The 17,096-nt window shown below is 51.4% G+C and overlaps 1 protein-coding gene across 1 annotated transcript; it reads left to right on the top strand.

Moving 5' to 3' along the window:
* The first annotated feature begins 698 nt into the window (after positions 1-698).
* Positions 699-3,954, top strand: TIFAB (TIFA inhibitor). The gene is made up of 2 exons (XM_004023089.6): positions 699-771; positions 2,907-3,954. The coding sequence occupies exons 1-2, from the start codon at positions 707-709 to the stop codon at positions 3,508-3,510; spliced, it is 669 nt and encodes a 222-aa protein (XP_004023138.3). The 5' UTR covers positions 699-706; the 3' UTR covers positions 3,511-3,954.
* The last annotated feature ends 13,142 nt before the right edge of the window (positions 3,955-17,096 follow it).

The following is a 17,096-nucleotide window of genomic DNA, read 5'->3' as shown; positions in this document are numbered from 1 at the left end:
GAACTGCACCAACTGAAGGGTTACACTGTAGTAACACTGGGGCACTTGCAGGCTGGCCAGGCCCCACAGTGCTGCACACACACCCATCTTGGTCTGGTCCAGGCTGCTCCCAAAGGCCAGCGGGACTGACTCCAGATGGGTGGACATGGGGGGCCCTCCTGCTGTCCTACTGCGGGAGAGGCCGCCCGCTGTGAGCAGCCATTTTCTCCTTCCCTGGAGGCCCTCTCCTTCCCTGAAACACTCAACGGACCACCATGCCCCCCACAGCTCCCTTGGCCACCACCAGTCCAGCCACAGCGGCCCCCTCACAGCCTCCCACAAGCAGTGGGGATGCCCCTCACTGGCCATCTGTCCAAAAGGGCTCCCCTTTCTAACAGGTCTGGGATGCCTTCCCCCCCGCCACCCCACACCTGGCAGGGGAGAAGAGGAACTCAGCCGACACCCTGGAAACATTCTCAAGGTCCTCGGGCCTGCCGAGATGAAACCCAGGAGGGAACTCCGCGGCTTCTCCTGGCCACGGTCCCATGGGGTTTTCAACCTCTCAGCAGCGGGGTTGCACTTCTGCAACAGGAGATTACACTTCCAGTTTCTTTCCTAAAAGGAAAAAGGAAGAGAGCAACAGAGTTGATGTGCATGGTGACGTATATCACCTCCCCAAACCGCAGTTGTCATTGCCATCTCCAGGCCTGCCCCAGCCCAGACTCACATGCCTCCCACCCTCGGGGAGCTCACAGCTGCTGTCCCAGAGCTAGATGCACCCCGGGAAGTAAGGTAGGTGGAGATCAGAGGGGCTTGAACTTAAACTTGAGGGCGGCAGGACGGGGAGCAGGGCCCCTGCAGGCTCCTTGCCAGGCATATACCCCAGAATAACTGGAGATAAGAGAAGAGCTCTGCAAGGCCAGGGGGATTGCTATGGGCTCTGGGGTTCCCAGTGAAGCATAGTAAGGTCACAGGAACAGTGGTGAGCCCTTCTTTCCAAGGGACTCTCTTAGGGTCCCTAGGCCATGGGATTGGTTCCTAGAACTGAACCCCAAGTTTCTGGCCAGGCCTGAGGACTTGGACATCCAGCTTAGCTGTTCTTGTACTTATATAAATGAAAGTAAATAGGGCCGGTGTACACACACCTGAGAGAGGGGCTTTCTGCAGGAATTCTGGGGCCAGACGGAGGATGTGAATGGGTGTGTGGGGGCAGTGTGTGTATGCATGAGGGAAAATGGGGTGTCCTAAGGCCTCACCACTCACTGTCAGATTGAGAGGCTCTCACCATTACTTCACCAAAAGATACGGGGTCCTCCAGAGTTTGTAGGGGATTGAAGCCTGTCCCACAGCCTTTAAGGACCAGACTCTCACATGGGGTTGCTCTGGACTTGATTTCACATGATTTTCACGTGTGTGAGCCTCTTCTCATTTAGCTATTTGGCAAATGTGCCTCCAGACACTTGCTGTGGCCCGGTCCTGTCTGTGCTGGGCAGTGGGACTCGGGGCGTGGAGGCAATTCTACCCTCAGGAGGTCTCAGGGACAACAGAGAAGATGGGACAAGGACCCACATCACTGAAACACAATGGAAAGGGGGCAGCCCTGGGGGGAGTCTCCTTGTTGTGAGGGTCAGAGTGTAGGCAGAGGAAAAGAGCTTCATGGGAGAGGTCACATATGACCCAGGCCTTTAAAGATAAGCAGTTTGGGATGGAAGATGCGTTTTCAGGAAAGAAAGTACTGTAAGCAAAAGCCTGGAGCTGGAAAAAGCATACAGTTAGCTACTCAGATCCACTCGGCCCTCAGTTCCTGCAGAAGGTGGTGGCAGGACCTGGGCCATCTGGGGTTGGTACACATTCCAGGGAGTTTATGTTCCTCAGCTCCGTGGGGGAACAGAGCCTCCCTGCATGTTCCAGTTAGATTCTGAACGACAAATTTCTGGCAATGAAGTTGCTGGGGCAAGGGACATGTACATTGCACGCGGGCAGATATGGCCAGTCGACCTCCAGGGAGCCGCTATCAGTTCTGAGAGAGATCTCAGCTCTTGCCAAGTGCATCCTCAGGACCCGTCTTCTGCCCCAGACTGAGGAGCAGATGTTCACAGCATTAGCATCCATAGGAGCACTTGGAATGTGCTTGTTGCTGTTGTTCAGTCACTCAGTCCTGTCCAACTCTTTGAGATCTCATGGACTGCAGCACATCAGGCTTCCCTGAGCCTGCTTAAACTCACATCCATTGACTCAGTGATGCCATCCAACCATCTCATCCTCTGGAATGTGCTAGGTGTTTTGTTCTTCCTTGGTGTGTCCAGGCAGCCTTTCCCATCTCCCAGGAGCAGGCAGAGCTTCCCTCTTCTGGTCCCTCCTTAATGCTGGGAACTAGAAGCCCCTTCTCCTTTTGCAGTTGGGTACTCCTGTTGATCTGCTCATCCCAGCAGCTGGTCAGTGCCTGGCTCAGAGGAGGGCTCGGCAAGCGTTTGTCATGTGACTGTCAGATGCAAGGAAAATGGATCCTATCTTCCATCCTTCCTTTCCCAGGAAGCCAGGCAAATTGTCCCCAAATGCCAATATGTCACCAAAACCCCACCACAGTGGCTGGTGTGCCTTGGACTTTGCAAGGACAAGGATGCGCATACCTATGTTATGTTAAAGAGAACTAAAATTTAGAGAGTGAGCGGCATGCCCCACTAACTCACAGAGTGTGTTATGGATGAAGTTGAGGCTAGAAACAGTGGGCCTGAGCTTCACCAGCTCTGGCCATGGCTGCAGCCTGGCTGGAGCAGAGTGACCACATCCACGCTCAGTGCCGGGCTCTGCTTGGCTGGAGGTGACTGGGGACCCCTGAGGGCGGCAAGCAAGTCTGGGCTCAAGGAGTCACAGAGGGAGTGACTGCCACCGCTCAGGCCTGTGCCTCTGTGTTCCATCTTTTCCAGGCTCCTGTCCATGGAGAGGCCCCTCACAGTCCTTCGGGTGAGCCTGCACCACCCCACGCCAGGCTCTGCCACCTTTGCTTATGTCCCTCCTCAGGTGGAGCACGACGCCAGCCCACTGCTGGTGGGCAGGGGACCGGACGCCCACCTCCGGCTGCAGCTCCCGCGCCTCTCCCGCCAGCACCTGTCACTGGAGCCCTACCTGGAGAAGGGCAGCGCCCGGCTGGCCTTCAGCTTGAAGGTCCTGAGCCGCAAGGGCAGCGTGTGGGTCAACGGGCTGACGCTGAGGTTCCTGGAGCAGGTGCCCCTGGGTGCCGTCAACAGAGTGGCCTTCTCTGGCATCCAGATGGTGGTCCGCATCGAGGGAGGCACCTCCCTGGAGGCCTTTGTCTGCTGCTTCCATCTCAGCCCCTCGCCTCTGATTTATAGGCTCCGCGCCGAGGAGACGGACGAACGGGAAAGCGTGCCCCAGGAGCAGCCTCCTCCAGGTTCCGGGCAGGGGGCTCCAGATCACCTGGGGTTTCTCCACAGCCCTCTCCAGCCCAGCCCTGGAGGAGCGCCAGAAATACCTCTCCAGAGGGAGCCCCTAGATGGTGCGCTCAGCTAGCCCCGCTGGCCACCCTGGGGCACGCCTCGGCTGAAACGGGACTTGAAATATTCAAGCTACATCATGCCAGGTTGACAGGCCAGGCCCGCATAATAATGAACCGATTCTGCAAACATGAATGGCGGGGGGTGAGGGGAGCGCCCTCCACAGCCACAGCTATGCGAGGTAACAGGAACTTTATATACTTTTAAAGGCCCTGAGGGATTCTGGGAGCCTCCCTCAGTGTTTCCCCACATTTCCCCCTCTCCTCTGACTAGGAGTTACTTTATGTCGCTAATTTTGTGTGCCGTTTAAGAGTTGGAGTTTGAGGTTGCACCAGGAATGCAGGGACACATGTAACAATTACGTTTGTGGTAGCTCGGGGTTACCTTGGGCTTTCAAATACCCACAGGCTCTCGGGGCTTAGGGAAGCCTGTGTTTAATAAACTGCAAGTATTTCATTAAGCTGGCATGCCCAACAGGATTCCCTGATCCCCCAGATGGGCCGCATGCAGCCACGTCGTCACGCAGAGGTGGGGGCGGGAAACAGAGAAGAGGTGTAAGAGGAAATTGGAGAGGTGGGGGCCCACATCTCTGGAAAGGACGAAGGTAGAGTCCAGGGTTTCCTGGGGATGGAGAGCTGGGGGCTGGGCCTGCGTGGGAATTCACCGTCGCCATAACCGCCTCATCCTCACGGTCCCTCACTCTCACCTGAGGATGGAAGTCTTGGAGAGCTAGAGAGCAGAGGCCTCCAGGGGAAGGCAGCTTCCCGCAGCAGTGGGCTCCTCCAGGACTAACGCTGTGAGGCGGGGTGGGAGGCTGCGGTAGGATGCAGTGCAGCGGTTATTTCACTCCCCGGCGGCTCATGTGCCCAGGCGGGTGGACTAGCAGGGGATCAAGCATGGGCTCATTTTCTCAGCAAATGTTGGGAAGCAAGTGCTGGGGAGCAGAGCATAAGCAGCCACACTCCATGCCATCCTGGGGACAGGGAGTGTGGTTTAGAAACCATGTTCACCTGTGTAATAAAAGGAGGGGCCTCAGAGTCAGATGGTTGCCATCAGCCTAGACCCTGCTCTGTGATACCCAAGGCCCTGAAGCTGCCCATTGGCTGGCTCACATTCCAAGTCTGTAACCACCTTCAACAAGGTTTTCAACATTCTCCACTTCCCGCCCAAGAAGAGAGATCCTTTTGTACCCAGGCTGCAAGGAATTTCCATTATACTGCCAGGTGTGACATCATCTCCTTGGGAAAGATAGCAGTGGGCAGGACCCAGGCTGCTCTGACTTGAGAAGATTCTATTCTACAGGGGGTGAGGCAGAAAGACTCAAGTCACAGCCACAAGGCAGGAGAGGATGAGTGATGTAAGAGAAAGGGGCTGTCCAAAGCTGTGAATGGCCCAGGGGGCTCCCAAAGCAGTCTTTCACTCAGTCACTCATCAGACTTTGACCAAGCCCCCACCTTGTGTCAGATGCTGTGCAAAGCCCCAGGAACCAGCAGTGAACAGGCTGACCAAGCCCCTGCCCTCAAGGAGTTTACAGGGGACTCAGGAATGTCATGCATTCTGGAGTTAACGCACTGTAGGCAATGCTAGAGACATCGTGTTTTCTCTCTCCTCACACGGGTTATTAACCTCAGCTCTGCTCTTAAGTGGCCGTGTCTGGTGACCACTTGCTATGTGCTCAGCACTCTGCTAGGTGCTATGTGCATTCCCCCATTCAATCTTCACAACATCCAGAAAGACAACAGTGTTAGCCACACTGTACAAATGAGGGAACTGAGGCTCAGAAAGGTGAAGTATCTTGCTCAACATCACACCACTCGCAAGCTATGTGATCTCAGGCAAGTAACTTAGCCTACTTTTGTCTCTCCATTTATCCTGGAAAATGGGTAAGATGATAGCACCTCCCTGCTGGAGCCATTGCTAGGGTGTTAGGAGGTGGCATACATAAGGCCTTTAGGGCAGCACCGGGCACACAGTGGGTGCTCAGTAAGCGTTAGCTTCTATTGTGAGACCTGAGAGAGGGCAACGTAGGTCCTGACCCAAGGGCTCACTTAGATAGGTATATGGAGTGAGAGAAGTTTATGAGCTAGGCAGACTGACTCCAGAGCCAAAGGACTTATCCATATTCTGTGATTCCCTAGTGAAAAATTTTGTCTTAGCCATGGACTAGTGGGCAGTCAGGAGCGGGTTTAATATCATAAATGTTGGCACCAGAAGTCCCACTCTTTGGAGTTTGTAGAATGGGAAACACAAGGGTCAAGGCTGGTGAGCAGCAGAAGCCATGTGTGGTGTGGTTGGATGAAGCCCACTGTTTCGGAACCGCCTTTATTTTTCACACAACAATCCCTCCGGAGACCAAAGTGTCCCTCAAACTATGCATTAGGGAGCAGCAGCCCCTCTCGTGCAGCACTGAGAAGCCACTGCCTAGAGACTGAACATCAGAGGTGGAAGAAGAGCAGACGCTGGCGGGTGGCTCCCCGGAGTCCCCAGGGTGCAGCTACCCTGCTCCACCAAGGAACCTTTGCTGAACACGGAGAGTCCTCTGCCCTCCAGGAAGATGTGAACCCCTTGCAGCTGGGGGCCTAGGAGAGGGAGCAGCCTGCCTCCTCCCTTCAGGAGTTTCTGAACTGGGGTGAAGTCCGTGAGGCCCTCTGGGCCCCAGTACGGACGACACAGTGGGCCGGAGGAGGGCAAGACCAGAGACAGGGTGGAAGGGAGCCAAGAAACACGCAGCTTGTTGTTTTCAGACCCCACCTGTTCGTGGAGTCCCTTCCAGAAACTCACTGCCTGCCTCCTAGCATGTTTCCAAGGCAGCAAAGCTCCACTCCGTGCAAGCCTCCATTTTTCTTGGGTAGAAACCATTTCAATCACCAGAGCCCGACACTCACCCCTTTCTCATCTAGGTGTCTAGTCTAGCTATCTCATCTAGCTAGTTAGAGCCGTCAGGTTGGCTTCAGGCCCTGGTCCATGAACGTGATACCCCTTTTCTTTGCTGCTCAGACTGAGCAGGGTGGTGAGTCCCTCTCAACAGTGTGCTCTGCATTCTCTCATCTTTCATATACAGGGCAGCCCATGTGGCTCAGAGGCGGGCATGAGCGCACACACACACACACACACATTCACACTGCGCTAGGTCCAAGCTGGGGCTCTGCAGTCAGGCTGTTGTCTGGGTGAGAATTCTTTCTCCACACTTACTACCTCTGTGATCTTGGACAAATGACTGAATCACCTGGTACCTCAGTTTCTTTTTCTGTAAAATGGGGAAAATGAGAGCTCCGAGAAGGTAAAATGAGGCACAGCATACGAAGCACCTAGTGCAGTGTCTGGCGCACAGGAAGTGCTCGCAGGATGGCTTTCATTGTTGGATCCAGTGACATGAATGGAATGCATGTAGAACCATGGACTCAGCTCGCGCACACACACACATCTGCCCCTAAGTGCTACATCAATTACATTCAGGTGTATCCCAGAGTGCTGCAAATCTCTAAGACATCTGGAAATTTAGAAATAATGCCTTGTGCCCTTCCAGGCACTGTAACCCCTACATTCCTCTGCTTTTCCGAAAATGAGAGTCTCCTCAACCCATCTGTTAGTCACTGCGCCGCCTCGAGGAGGGATGACACAAGAGGAAGACACAAGAAGTCTCCATAAACAGCCCCGGTGTGGGGCTCCGAGGCACGAAGAAGCCCGGGAAGCTGTCGTGGCAGCAAATGCAGCAGACAGTGTGGGCCTGGCCGTGGCCCAGCACGGCCATGCTCTCCCTGCAGCAGAGTGCTGTGCCCACGGAGTCCATACCTCTCTCCTGTGAGAGCCCAAGCTCTGTACAGACAAGAACCCTGGGTTGTTGCTGCTGATTTCCTGATGGCCATCACAGAGCTGGGCAGGGAGGTGTGGGCAGACAGGCAGACGTGGTCAGGAAAGCAGTCACCTTGAGCCTCTCAGGGCCAGTGAGGGCAGGACCAAGGCCTGCAGTGGGTAGGGCTGGGGCAAGAAGGCCACCAAGCTGAGAGCAGACAGTAAGTCTCACCTGCTAGGCTGGTAAGAGAGACCCTCTGGCTGGGACAGGACAAGGCTGGTTCTTCTGCCTATTCTTGAGCCTCTGTGCCCAAACTTAACCCAGACTCTGGGTTTTTGGAACTGTGTGTGATGACTACAGAGAAGGTTGACTGATTTGACAGGACCCCACATCACCAGCAGACAGCTCTCATCCAGCGCTTCCTGTCCAAAACAGGGGCACGTAGGTGCCCCCAGGAGACACCCTGGGTGGGCACCCAACCACAGCACCATAGCAGGCAGGGGTTGGGCTAGCTGGATTGAGTCTGGGCCTGGGGTCCACACAGACCTCCTCTCCCAAACATACACTAGGAAACATGGCCTCCCTGAAGCAAGACTCCTCACAGGCCAGATTGTGTCATAAAGAGATTCCCTGTAGTGTGTGTGTGTGTGTGTGTGTGTGTGTGTGTGTGTGTGTGTGTGTGTGTTGCTCAGTCGTGCCCTACTCTTTGCGACCTCATGGACTCTAGTCTGCCAGGCTCCTCTGTCCATCGAGAGTCTCCAGGCAAGAATACTGGAGTGGGTTGCCAGTTCCTTCTTCAGGGGATCTTCCTGATCCAGGGATGGAACCCAGGTCTCCCATATTGCAGGCATATTCTTTACCATCTGAGTCAGGGAAGATCTCTCCCTTCTGGAGGCATCTACGTTGTCAAGGGAAGGATTGGGGAGGGCAGGGTTTCCCAGTGGTAACCTTACCCATTAAAGGCCAATCAAGGAAACAGCTCCTTTCCCTTCCATTGGATGATGACTTTGTAAATGTGTGAAGTAAGACAGGGACAGGGGGCTAGGCCAAGTTTGCCACGTGACCAGAGAGAGTTGAAACAGGACCTGAGAATGGCTTCTTCCCACAGCAGCCCACTGAGTGGGCAGGCTGTCCTGTAGGCAGCAAAGAGACGTGCAGAAGCAAGTAAGCTCCATGCCTCAGAAACGGCTCGTTGTCACCTCCATGACCTTTGGCGGTGCTGATGCTGCTGTCAGGTTAGCTGGGCTCTGAATCACTGAGGCCCCTCTACCTGCTCAGCGCTCACCCCATGCCCCAGGCAGGCACCAACCATACCAGGCTCCCAAGCCAGGCAAGGCTTTGGGGCGTGGAGTAAACTAAGCTGGCTCCTCCACCTTAAGGAGGAGACTTCGAAGTTAATAAACTCTGTTCACATTGCAGGTTGTGGTCCCTCTTACCTTGAAAGTGAACTCACAGGCGGATTAAAGTGAAATAAAATCTACCATTTGAGTTCCATTCTCAGCTGATTGGAAACATGCATTACCTCCCCGTGACCGGTCCGTGAGAAGGGAAGTTATTATCTTTCTTTAGAGTTTGTAAACTCTTTATGGCTGAGGCAGCTTTAATCCTGCAGTTGGGGGGGGGGGGAGTGATCCGGGAATAAATTGCTCTCATTTACCTTTGTTTTCCAATCATACGCTCCAGTGGGAACAAAACATCCTAAGTGAATGGATGGGGGGAGCCAGGTGATCCTTGACAGAAGAGTTTAATTATTTTCTTCTTTACTCACATGAGTTGAAAGGGCTTTATATCGCCATTTGGCAAGGGGGGCTTGAGCCACAAAAATGTGTGTTCCCGCAGCAATGTCAGCACAATCAAGCTGTTTCTATCTCTGCCTCCATTTCCCCATGATGCCTGCTTGTTTAAGGGGCTCCATGCCAGTCACTGGGGAGCAAGAAAGAAGAGGTCTGAGAAAGGGCACTTATGAGTCAAAATCAAACCACAATCCGGAAAGGAGGGAGAAACCGTGGGATCTGGAGTTGTGGAGGGGGCTTTCCTTCCCCCTCTGTTGTTCCTCTGATCCCCTCGGTGTTACCTGACACAGAGCTTACATAGAGCAGGTACTGGGCAGCGCCATCAGGATGCCCTGGATCTGAGCCAAGCACTCCAACAGCTGCAAGGAACCCCAGCTGGGCTGTCTGCCTCACTTTCCTTCAAAGATGTGGGGGCAGGGGGTAGGGGGTGGGGAATCTTCAGAATAAAGCAGAGACAGGGGCCTTTGGAGAGAAAGCTCAGCAAGGCAGCCTTACACGGGGTTTCCGTAATTGCTTCTCTGAGGGACGAGGATGCTGTGATATCATTCTTTCATTCATCGGCCTCTTGCTCACACGGGCTGGGAAGATGGTCCCTTATGTTCACCTTGCTTGCAGGGGAGGTGGGGAGAGAGTGCCAGGGAGGGTATCAGTCAGGATCCAGACAAGAAAAAAAACAAAACAAAACACTCTTGAGTGTTTAAAAAAATTGAATCAGGACGTTGGGCACACGGGGAGTGGAATGGCAGAAATGCCACATGGGCACTGCAGTTCAGAGATCAAGAGGAACAGGAAGTGCTACTGCTGCTAGCCCCCATCCTGGGGCTGCATGGTCACTTGCAAGAGACCGTGTTGCCAGAGAGGGTGCTGTGCAGCACAGAGCTAGGACTGCCTGAGAAGCTGGGGACTTGGAGACAGAAATTGTCCAGAGGAAGCTGAAGCCCCCGCCAGACACTCTTCCCCAGGGTGCCCAGAGAAAGTGCAAAACATGCGGGCTCCTCCCTCTCCTATGGGAGACCGGAGGCTAATGAGTAGCCTAGGATTTGCAGCCTGCAGGGCCCACTCCACTGCAGGACAGAGCAGAGGAGGGAAGGGGGAACAAGAAAGCTCACTCAAGGAGTGTGCCCATTGCACTTCCCTCAGCCCCCCACCCCGAAGCCCTAGTGAAAGTGAGAGTGTTAGTCTCTCAGTCGTGTCCAGCTCTTTGCAATCCCATGGACTATAGCCCACCAGGCTCCTCTGTTAGAAGAATTCTCCAGGCAAGAATACTGGAGTGGGTAACCATTCCCTTCTCCAGGGGGATCTTCCCAACCCAGGGATCGAATGTGGGTCTCCCCCATTGCAGGCAGATTCTTTACTATGTGAGCCACCAGGGAAGCCCTGGAGCCCTAGGGTGGCCACCAAAAATGGAGAGGAGACGGGGGTGGGAGCACAGCCCAGAGGGCTCCCAGGGACGTCTTGAAGGCAACTGGCAAATACAAATCCCCCTCCACCACTGTCACCCCAACGTGTGTGACCTTCAGAGTCTGCAAGAAAGGAAGGTGAAGGGCACAAAGGACATGTCCAGGACAACTGATGTGGCCTGGCTTGGACCACGCAGTCCTGCCGGGGTATCTGCTTTGACATGCCCCCTCCTCTCCCACCTGAGAGGCAGGGCAGTAGAGGAGGGTCCAGACCCCCACTGCCCTCCACTTACAGACCCTGAAACTGCCTTCCTCCCCCAGGTCATTTTCCTTCATGTATAACATGGAGACACTATTAGTACCTACTCATCTCTGTGAAGACTGAAACACAGTCTGTACAATATCTCATATCTTCCTTGGAAATGCTCAGTAAATGCCAGCCATTTCTTTTTTTTATTTTTTTATTTTTTTATTTTTATTTTTCAGCCATTTCTTATTCAACATGAACCACCACCGATCCCTAAACATTCTTCCCTCCCAAAATCCTCCTTGACTTTTCTCTACAAAAAGCCAGCTCCCTCCCAGTTCCAAGACAGTGTTGGGACACTCAGAGGGGATTTCCAGGTGTGATCCACTGAACAAAAGGTATTTCCTCAGCTGGGCACATGTGTACTTGCTGTGTGCTCTGTATTATGCCGGCACCACCCCCAGCAGAGCCCGGACAGCAACTGTCTGCAGATCAAACAGCCATCTGGCACACAGTAGGTCCTTGATAAGTGTCTATAGACGTCAAGAATTTGCCTGGGGTAAAAGCAGACTTTTAGGGAAAATGAAGCTTTGAGAAACAGGTCAAACTACAACAAAGATGCTGGTTAAAAGGTTAACATGCATTTTAACAACTAATTGATCAGAATGAGAAGAGTCCAACAGGTTTTTCTGTTTCTAGAAGCGTCCGTGGTGCAACGAGACCACTAAGCCTTTTGCTTCCCGGAAAACATACACATGCAGTGCAGGGCTCCCACGCTGGAGCTCTGACCCAGGAACCCTGGAAGCGGGCAAGCGGGACGCTTGACGCTGGAGGCTTCCAGAACCGGTGCTAGGCCGCATTACTGAGGAACACATGGTCCCCCGTGGCACTCGCTGGAGGCTAGAGAGGGAAGCTAGTCACCAGGGGGCTTCATCTTTCGGTTTTACATTCCTCTTCCCCTAGGTCTGCGGTTGCTGCGCAGACTTCAAGCTGCATCATCAGGAAAGCCTCCTGTGGTCTGACTTCTCCTTCCCCAACACACACACACACACACACACACACACACACACGCACACACACACGAACGCACGCACGCATGCACACATACTCGCACGCACAAGCCTGCCTCTGGGCTTTGTCAAGCGCTTCAGGTAATGTGTTGGTTAGAAAACTGAGGGATAATGATGAGCTGTGAGTTTTGCTCCTTTCAGTTAAAGAAAGAGAAAATACCTTCAAGTCTCAGCATGCTTTACAAACCAGAGTGGATGTTTTGGCTCAGTTCAGGAGAAATTCAGAAGCCAAGGGGATCTCATAAGAGGAATGGTAGGGGATATTCGGAAAAGACCAGAGTGTTCTGGATAACGAAATGCTGTACACCCTGGACACAAGGTCCTGGGAATGCTGAAGAGCTAAGTCTGATGGAGAAAGCAGTGGGTTGAGAGGAGGACTTTCATTGTGGCTGTGAGAGTCACCAAAAGCTCCACACGCCTCACTTTGCCAATCTCAACAATCGGGGATGTGCTGGTTAATGTTCAACAACCGGCTCTCTGAGTGGTTCATGAAGTCTGGGTGTAGTGTTGACTGATCTCTGATTTCCATGATGTACATTCTCCAACTGTGGTCAGTTTCAAGGTATCAAGATGACATCACTGAACTTGGATTTGGAAAGAGATGCACAGTGAGCACACTCTTTCATAGCATTTCCATCATACAGATACAATTTACAAGAGCATATAATAAAATACAGCAAAATAATTAGCAAGCTGTGAGTTTTGATTATTTATTAACTTTGTATATAATATGGTTTATTTAACTGTGAGTTCATACAATCGAATTTTTAACAGTGTCTTGTTTAACAATGATTTCTTAGAAGACAGCATGAGACAGCTCCAGCACACCATTGTATGAAAAAAGTGCCAGTCTCTTGTGCTTAACTGTGGGCCAGAGACACAAAATAACTGACGTGAAAACGCCTTGGAAATAAAGATGCTACTGTACAGAAGCTGTAGAGGGGTTAGAGTAACTATCCTAACAAAGTCGTACAATGCTTTGGTACTTAAAAGCATGAATGTTTGAAAACAAAACAAAGAAAAAAAGGTAACATAGAGCTAGATGCTTCTACTATAGCTACACCCACAGACATATCAAGAAAAAATCAGCAAAATGCAGTTTGTAAAGTCAGGTTAAAAAATACAAAAGCAAAACTTTAATATCTGTTCATTGATTTAAAATGTGTAGTTTCACATGAAAAGATGCTCAACCTGACTCATTACCAGAGAAATGCAAATCAAAACCATAGTGAGGCACCATTTCACGCCAGTCAGAATGGCTGCGATCCAAAAATCTACAAGCAATAAATGCTGGAGAGGGTGTGGAGAAACGGGAACCCTCTTACACTGTTGGTGGGAATGCAAGCTAGTACAGCCACTATGGAGAACAGTGTGGAGATTCCTTAAAAACTGGAAATAGAACTGCCTTATGACCCAGCAATCCCACTGCTGGGGGATACACACCGAGGAAACCAGAATTGGAAGAGACACGTGTACCCCAATGTTCATCGCAGCACTGTTTATAATAGCCAGGACATGGAAGCAACCTAGATGTCCATCAGCAGATGAATGGATAAGAAAGCTGTGGTACATATACACAATGGAGTATTACTCAGCCATTAAAAAGAATTCATTTGAATCAGTCCTAATGAGGTGGATGAAACTGGAGCCGATTATACAGAGTGAAGTAAGCCAGAAAGAAAAACACCAATACAGTATACTAACGCATATATATGGAATTTAGAAAGATGGCAATGATGACCCTGTATGCGAGACAGCAAAAGAGACACAGATGTATAGAACAGCCTTTTGGACTCTGTGGGAGAGGGAAAGAGTGGGATGATTTGGGAGAATGGCATTGAAACATATATAATATCATATATGAAATGAATCACCAGTCCAAGTTCGATGCAGGATACTGGATGCTTGGGGCTGGTGCACTGGGACGACCCAGAGGGATGGTATGGGGAGGGAGTAGGGAGGGGGGTTCAAGATGGGGAACACGTGTATACCTGTGGCAGATTAATGTTGATGTATGGCAAAACCAATACAATATTGTAAAGTAATTAACATCCAATTAAAATAAATAAATTTATATTTTAAAAAAAATTTAAAATGTGTAGTTTCTGTACAGCACTGTTGGATCCTGTATGAGAGTCAAAGAAATAATCTAAACAGAAAGAATGAAGGATTTAGATACAGCCACCCCCTCCAAAAAAAAAGTGAATATGTGTTTAGATTTAAAACATTAGATATTCAAAATAACCTTATGAAGATGTTAAACCATTCTGTGCAACAGATGAAGAAACCAAGGCTGAGAGAGGAGATGCAAGCCCAAGTGACTTCAGCTGGTCAGTGAGGGAGCCAGCATCTGATTTCTAGATCCTTACTCTTCTCCCCACCCCCTTCCTCCATGTACACTCACTAAGGGGCACCCGATCTGCTCCGGTCAAGCTCAGGTTGCAGAGCCCCGTTGTCAATGCCCATCTCGCAGATGTCATCAGATATGGTTCACAACTCGAATTCTTGTGCTGGGGCTTTGCAACAGGGGTGATAAGTAGGAGACCAGGCTCAGTTCTTTCCTGGGAGCTCTTTAAGAGTCTGGGGTGGTGACGGATTGCCTGGCATTTAGAGGAAGGAAAGCACAGCTCTCTGGGCCCCACCCCATTTCTCATCCCCTTTAGACAAAGGATACTGGAGTCTCTGGTTTACTGATCAACAGAGGGGTTTCCCACTCAGTCTCTGAGCTGTAGGCAAACTCCAAGGCCTGCTGGATGCTGACAGTGGGGCATGCCTGGTTGGTCCCCTAGGCAGTGTGTGAGCATTACTCAGCAGCCCCTTGGGAGGCTCCAGACAGGCCACCCATCAACCCAGAGCAATAAGCAGTGGTTTCTAGATGGCATCAAGACCTCCAAACTCATATGTGGCTAGAAACCTGTCCCTACAAAATCCTCCAGTGCATCATGAGTCTCTCCCACCTCTCACCTTCTCCCAGCTTGACTACCACGTCTATGGCTTTTGGGTAGGAGAAAATCAGGTTATTTTGAATATGGCCCCATTGCCCAGGCCATATCCCCTCAATCCTGTGTCATTCCAAATTTTCTGACATGTAGGTTTGGTATGCTTGGCCCTTTTAAACATCACGCTTTATGGCCTTTTGCAGTGTAATTTTGTTCCTGTCCTGCCATTCAATTTGAATTAAATATCAAACAGATGTGAGTCATTTTTTTGCTCTTTATAAAGAAAAAGTTTAATATTAGGGAGCATGCCCTCCTATATGATCAGGAAAGCCATTCGGAGAAATAAGCCCCTTCAAATTAAAAAAGAATCACATTGGTTAACGTTAAGATGCTTTCAAGTGATACATTTCGAAGTGCTAAGGGAAGGTGTTTCCAGCAAGCTATAAAGCAGCCAGGAGAAAGGAGGAGAAGATATACGGCCCCAGGCTGATGGGGAAATTGGAGCTCAGAGAGGGGGCAACCCCACCGGGGCAGGAAGCCCTAAGCTTGGAGATGAGGTTCACAGATGATGGTGGGGGAGGCCATCTTCCCCAAAGGCCTGGGGGGTGGGTATGCTCTCTGCAGCCTGTGTGGTCAGCGTGGGAAGGGAGTCAGGAGGAGCTCTATTCTGCTCAGAGAGCCGACCTGACCTGGGTACCCACTCCCCATCCACACATACTTGCACCAGCTTGGCACATCTCCCCTCACCAGCTGTGCCAGGGATGGGCTTATACATTTGAGCATGCTGAATGGTGTAATCCCTTTGTTCTTACTACAGTCTTCTTGGATAGTGTGGTCTTTGGCCTCTTGCGGGTCTTGGATACCTCTGAAAATGCAGAGAAAGCTGCGGCTCCTCTTCGGACACAGAAACCTACATAAAGCTCCATACAGTCACAGAGGCCTATGGTCCCTGATTAAGACCCTCCATCCCCCAAGACGGTCAAAGTATATGGCATTTTATTGTTATCACCAAGACCCTCAGCCCACAGGACCTAGGCCCTTTTCTAACAGAGAACAGGAAACTATGTTCCTGAGTACCTACACGCCCAGCACCATGCAGGAGCTTGGCATGCAATGTGAGAGCTGGTCAGTCTCCAACCCCCTCTGGTTTCTTGGCAACACTCACGCCTGGAGTTCAGCATTATTGGACATGCCGCCATTCATGGCCATGAGCCAGGGCTTCTCCAGCGCCGGCTCAGGCTAAAGTGATTCCATGTGGTCCTTTGACTCACTGCACCTAAAAGGCAGTTCTCCAACTACAGCCGCTGACTACAAATGACATTTCCATGTGGTGGGGAGAGGGGCCAGAAGGCCTCTGACTCCAGCTAGTTCTGGACATTTTGGATCCTGAGACGAGGCTCTGCACACCCAAGGTTCCCCTCTAGGGATGATGTGCAAATGCCCAGAGACCCTGCTTCATGGGGAGCGGGAGGCCCTGCTGATGAGAAACAGAACCGACACTTCCTAGAATTCCACAGACAAAAGAGAAGGTTCAGTGAAGGGATTTAGAGCAAAGAAAAGCCTAGACTCTGGAGTCAGATAGCCAACATCTGGATCTCAGCTCTACCACTTACTACCTCTCCCAGCCTCAGTTTCTTCCATCTGTAAAGCAGAAATACCTGTCTCCTAAGGTGTTTGGGAGGAGGAAATGGGTGGAGGCAGCACTTAGCATGATACTTGACCTACAGCAAGTGTTCAACATTTGTAAGTTATCTTTTTTTGCCTTTCTTTCCAAGATGACAAGCCTCCTATCTGATGGCGCTTGTGGGGTCTGAGGTCTGGAAGGTAGGTCAGAGCCAAGCTTACTGCCTGCAGTAACCATCCTGATAACCACAAGGTGCAGGAGATGCAAAGGGAGGGGTTGTGAATTACTGTCTCGTAATTCCTGTCTGTTGGGTGGGGTGGGGTGGGGAAGAAGAGGTGGGAGGGAGAGGGGAGGAAAGCTGCAGAAATATTTACAAGTGGTTTTAGAAGAGGAATTGAAATTCACAAACCGTTGCTGCTATTCCAACCATTATTTTGCATCCAAGGCAATTCAATAAGAATGAACTGAGGTCCATTAAGAAAGCCTGGAGGGATACAGAGGTGCAACAGAGAAAGGGTGAGGGACCCAGGACCACAGCCAGATTCTAGAAGGGCTCTGAGCTCAGACAACCAGAACTGGACTGGTCAGGTTTCTGCTGGGAGGATGAAGCTGTGACTTGAACTATGGGGAGCCTGTTGAGAGAGAGAGACGCCCACCCTCTGTGCCTTGCAGCTCACCAGGCAGGGGCCAGAAGATAAGGCAGGGAGCTCTTAGTTTAGGCTCCCTCCACCTTCCA

The sequence above is a fragment of the Ovis aries genome, chromosome 5, assembly GCF_016772045.2.
Source record: "Ovis aries strain OAR_USU_Benz2616 breed Rambouillet chromosome 5, ARS-UI_Ramb_v3.0, whole genome shotgun sequence".
NCBI lineage: Eukaryota > Metazoa > Chordata > Mammalia > Artiodactyla > Bovidae > Ovis > Ovis aries.
The sequence above is the reverse complement of the archived record's forward strand: the minus strand, read 5'-3'. Positions and strand labels throughout refer to the sequence as shown.

Excerpts from the sequence above, each read along its gene's own strand:
- TIFAB (XM_004023089.6), top strand. The coding sequence starts at position 707 with ATGCCTCCCACCCTCGGGGAGCTCACAGCTGCTGTCCCAGAGCTAGAT. Across the intron at positions 772-2,906 it reads GATGCACCCCGGGAAGTAAG|GCTCCTGTCCATGGAGAGGC; the intron begins GTAGGTGGAGAT and ends CATCTTTTCCAG.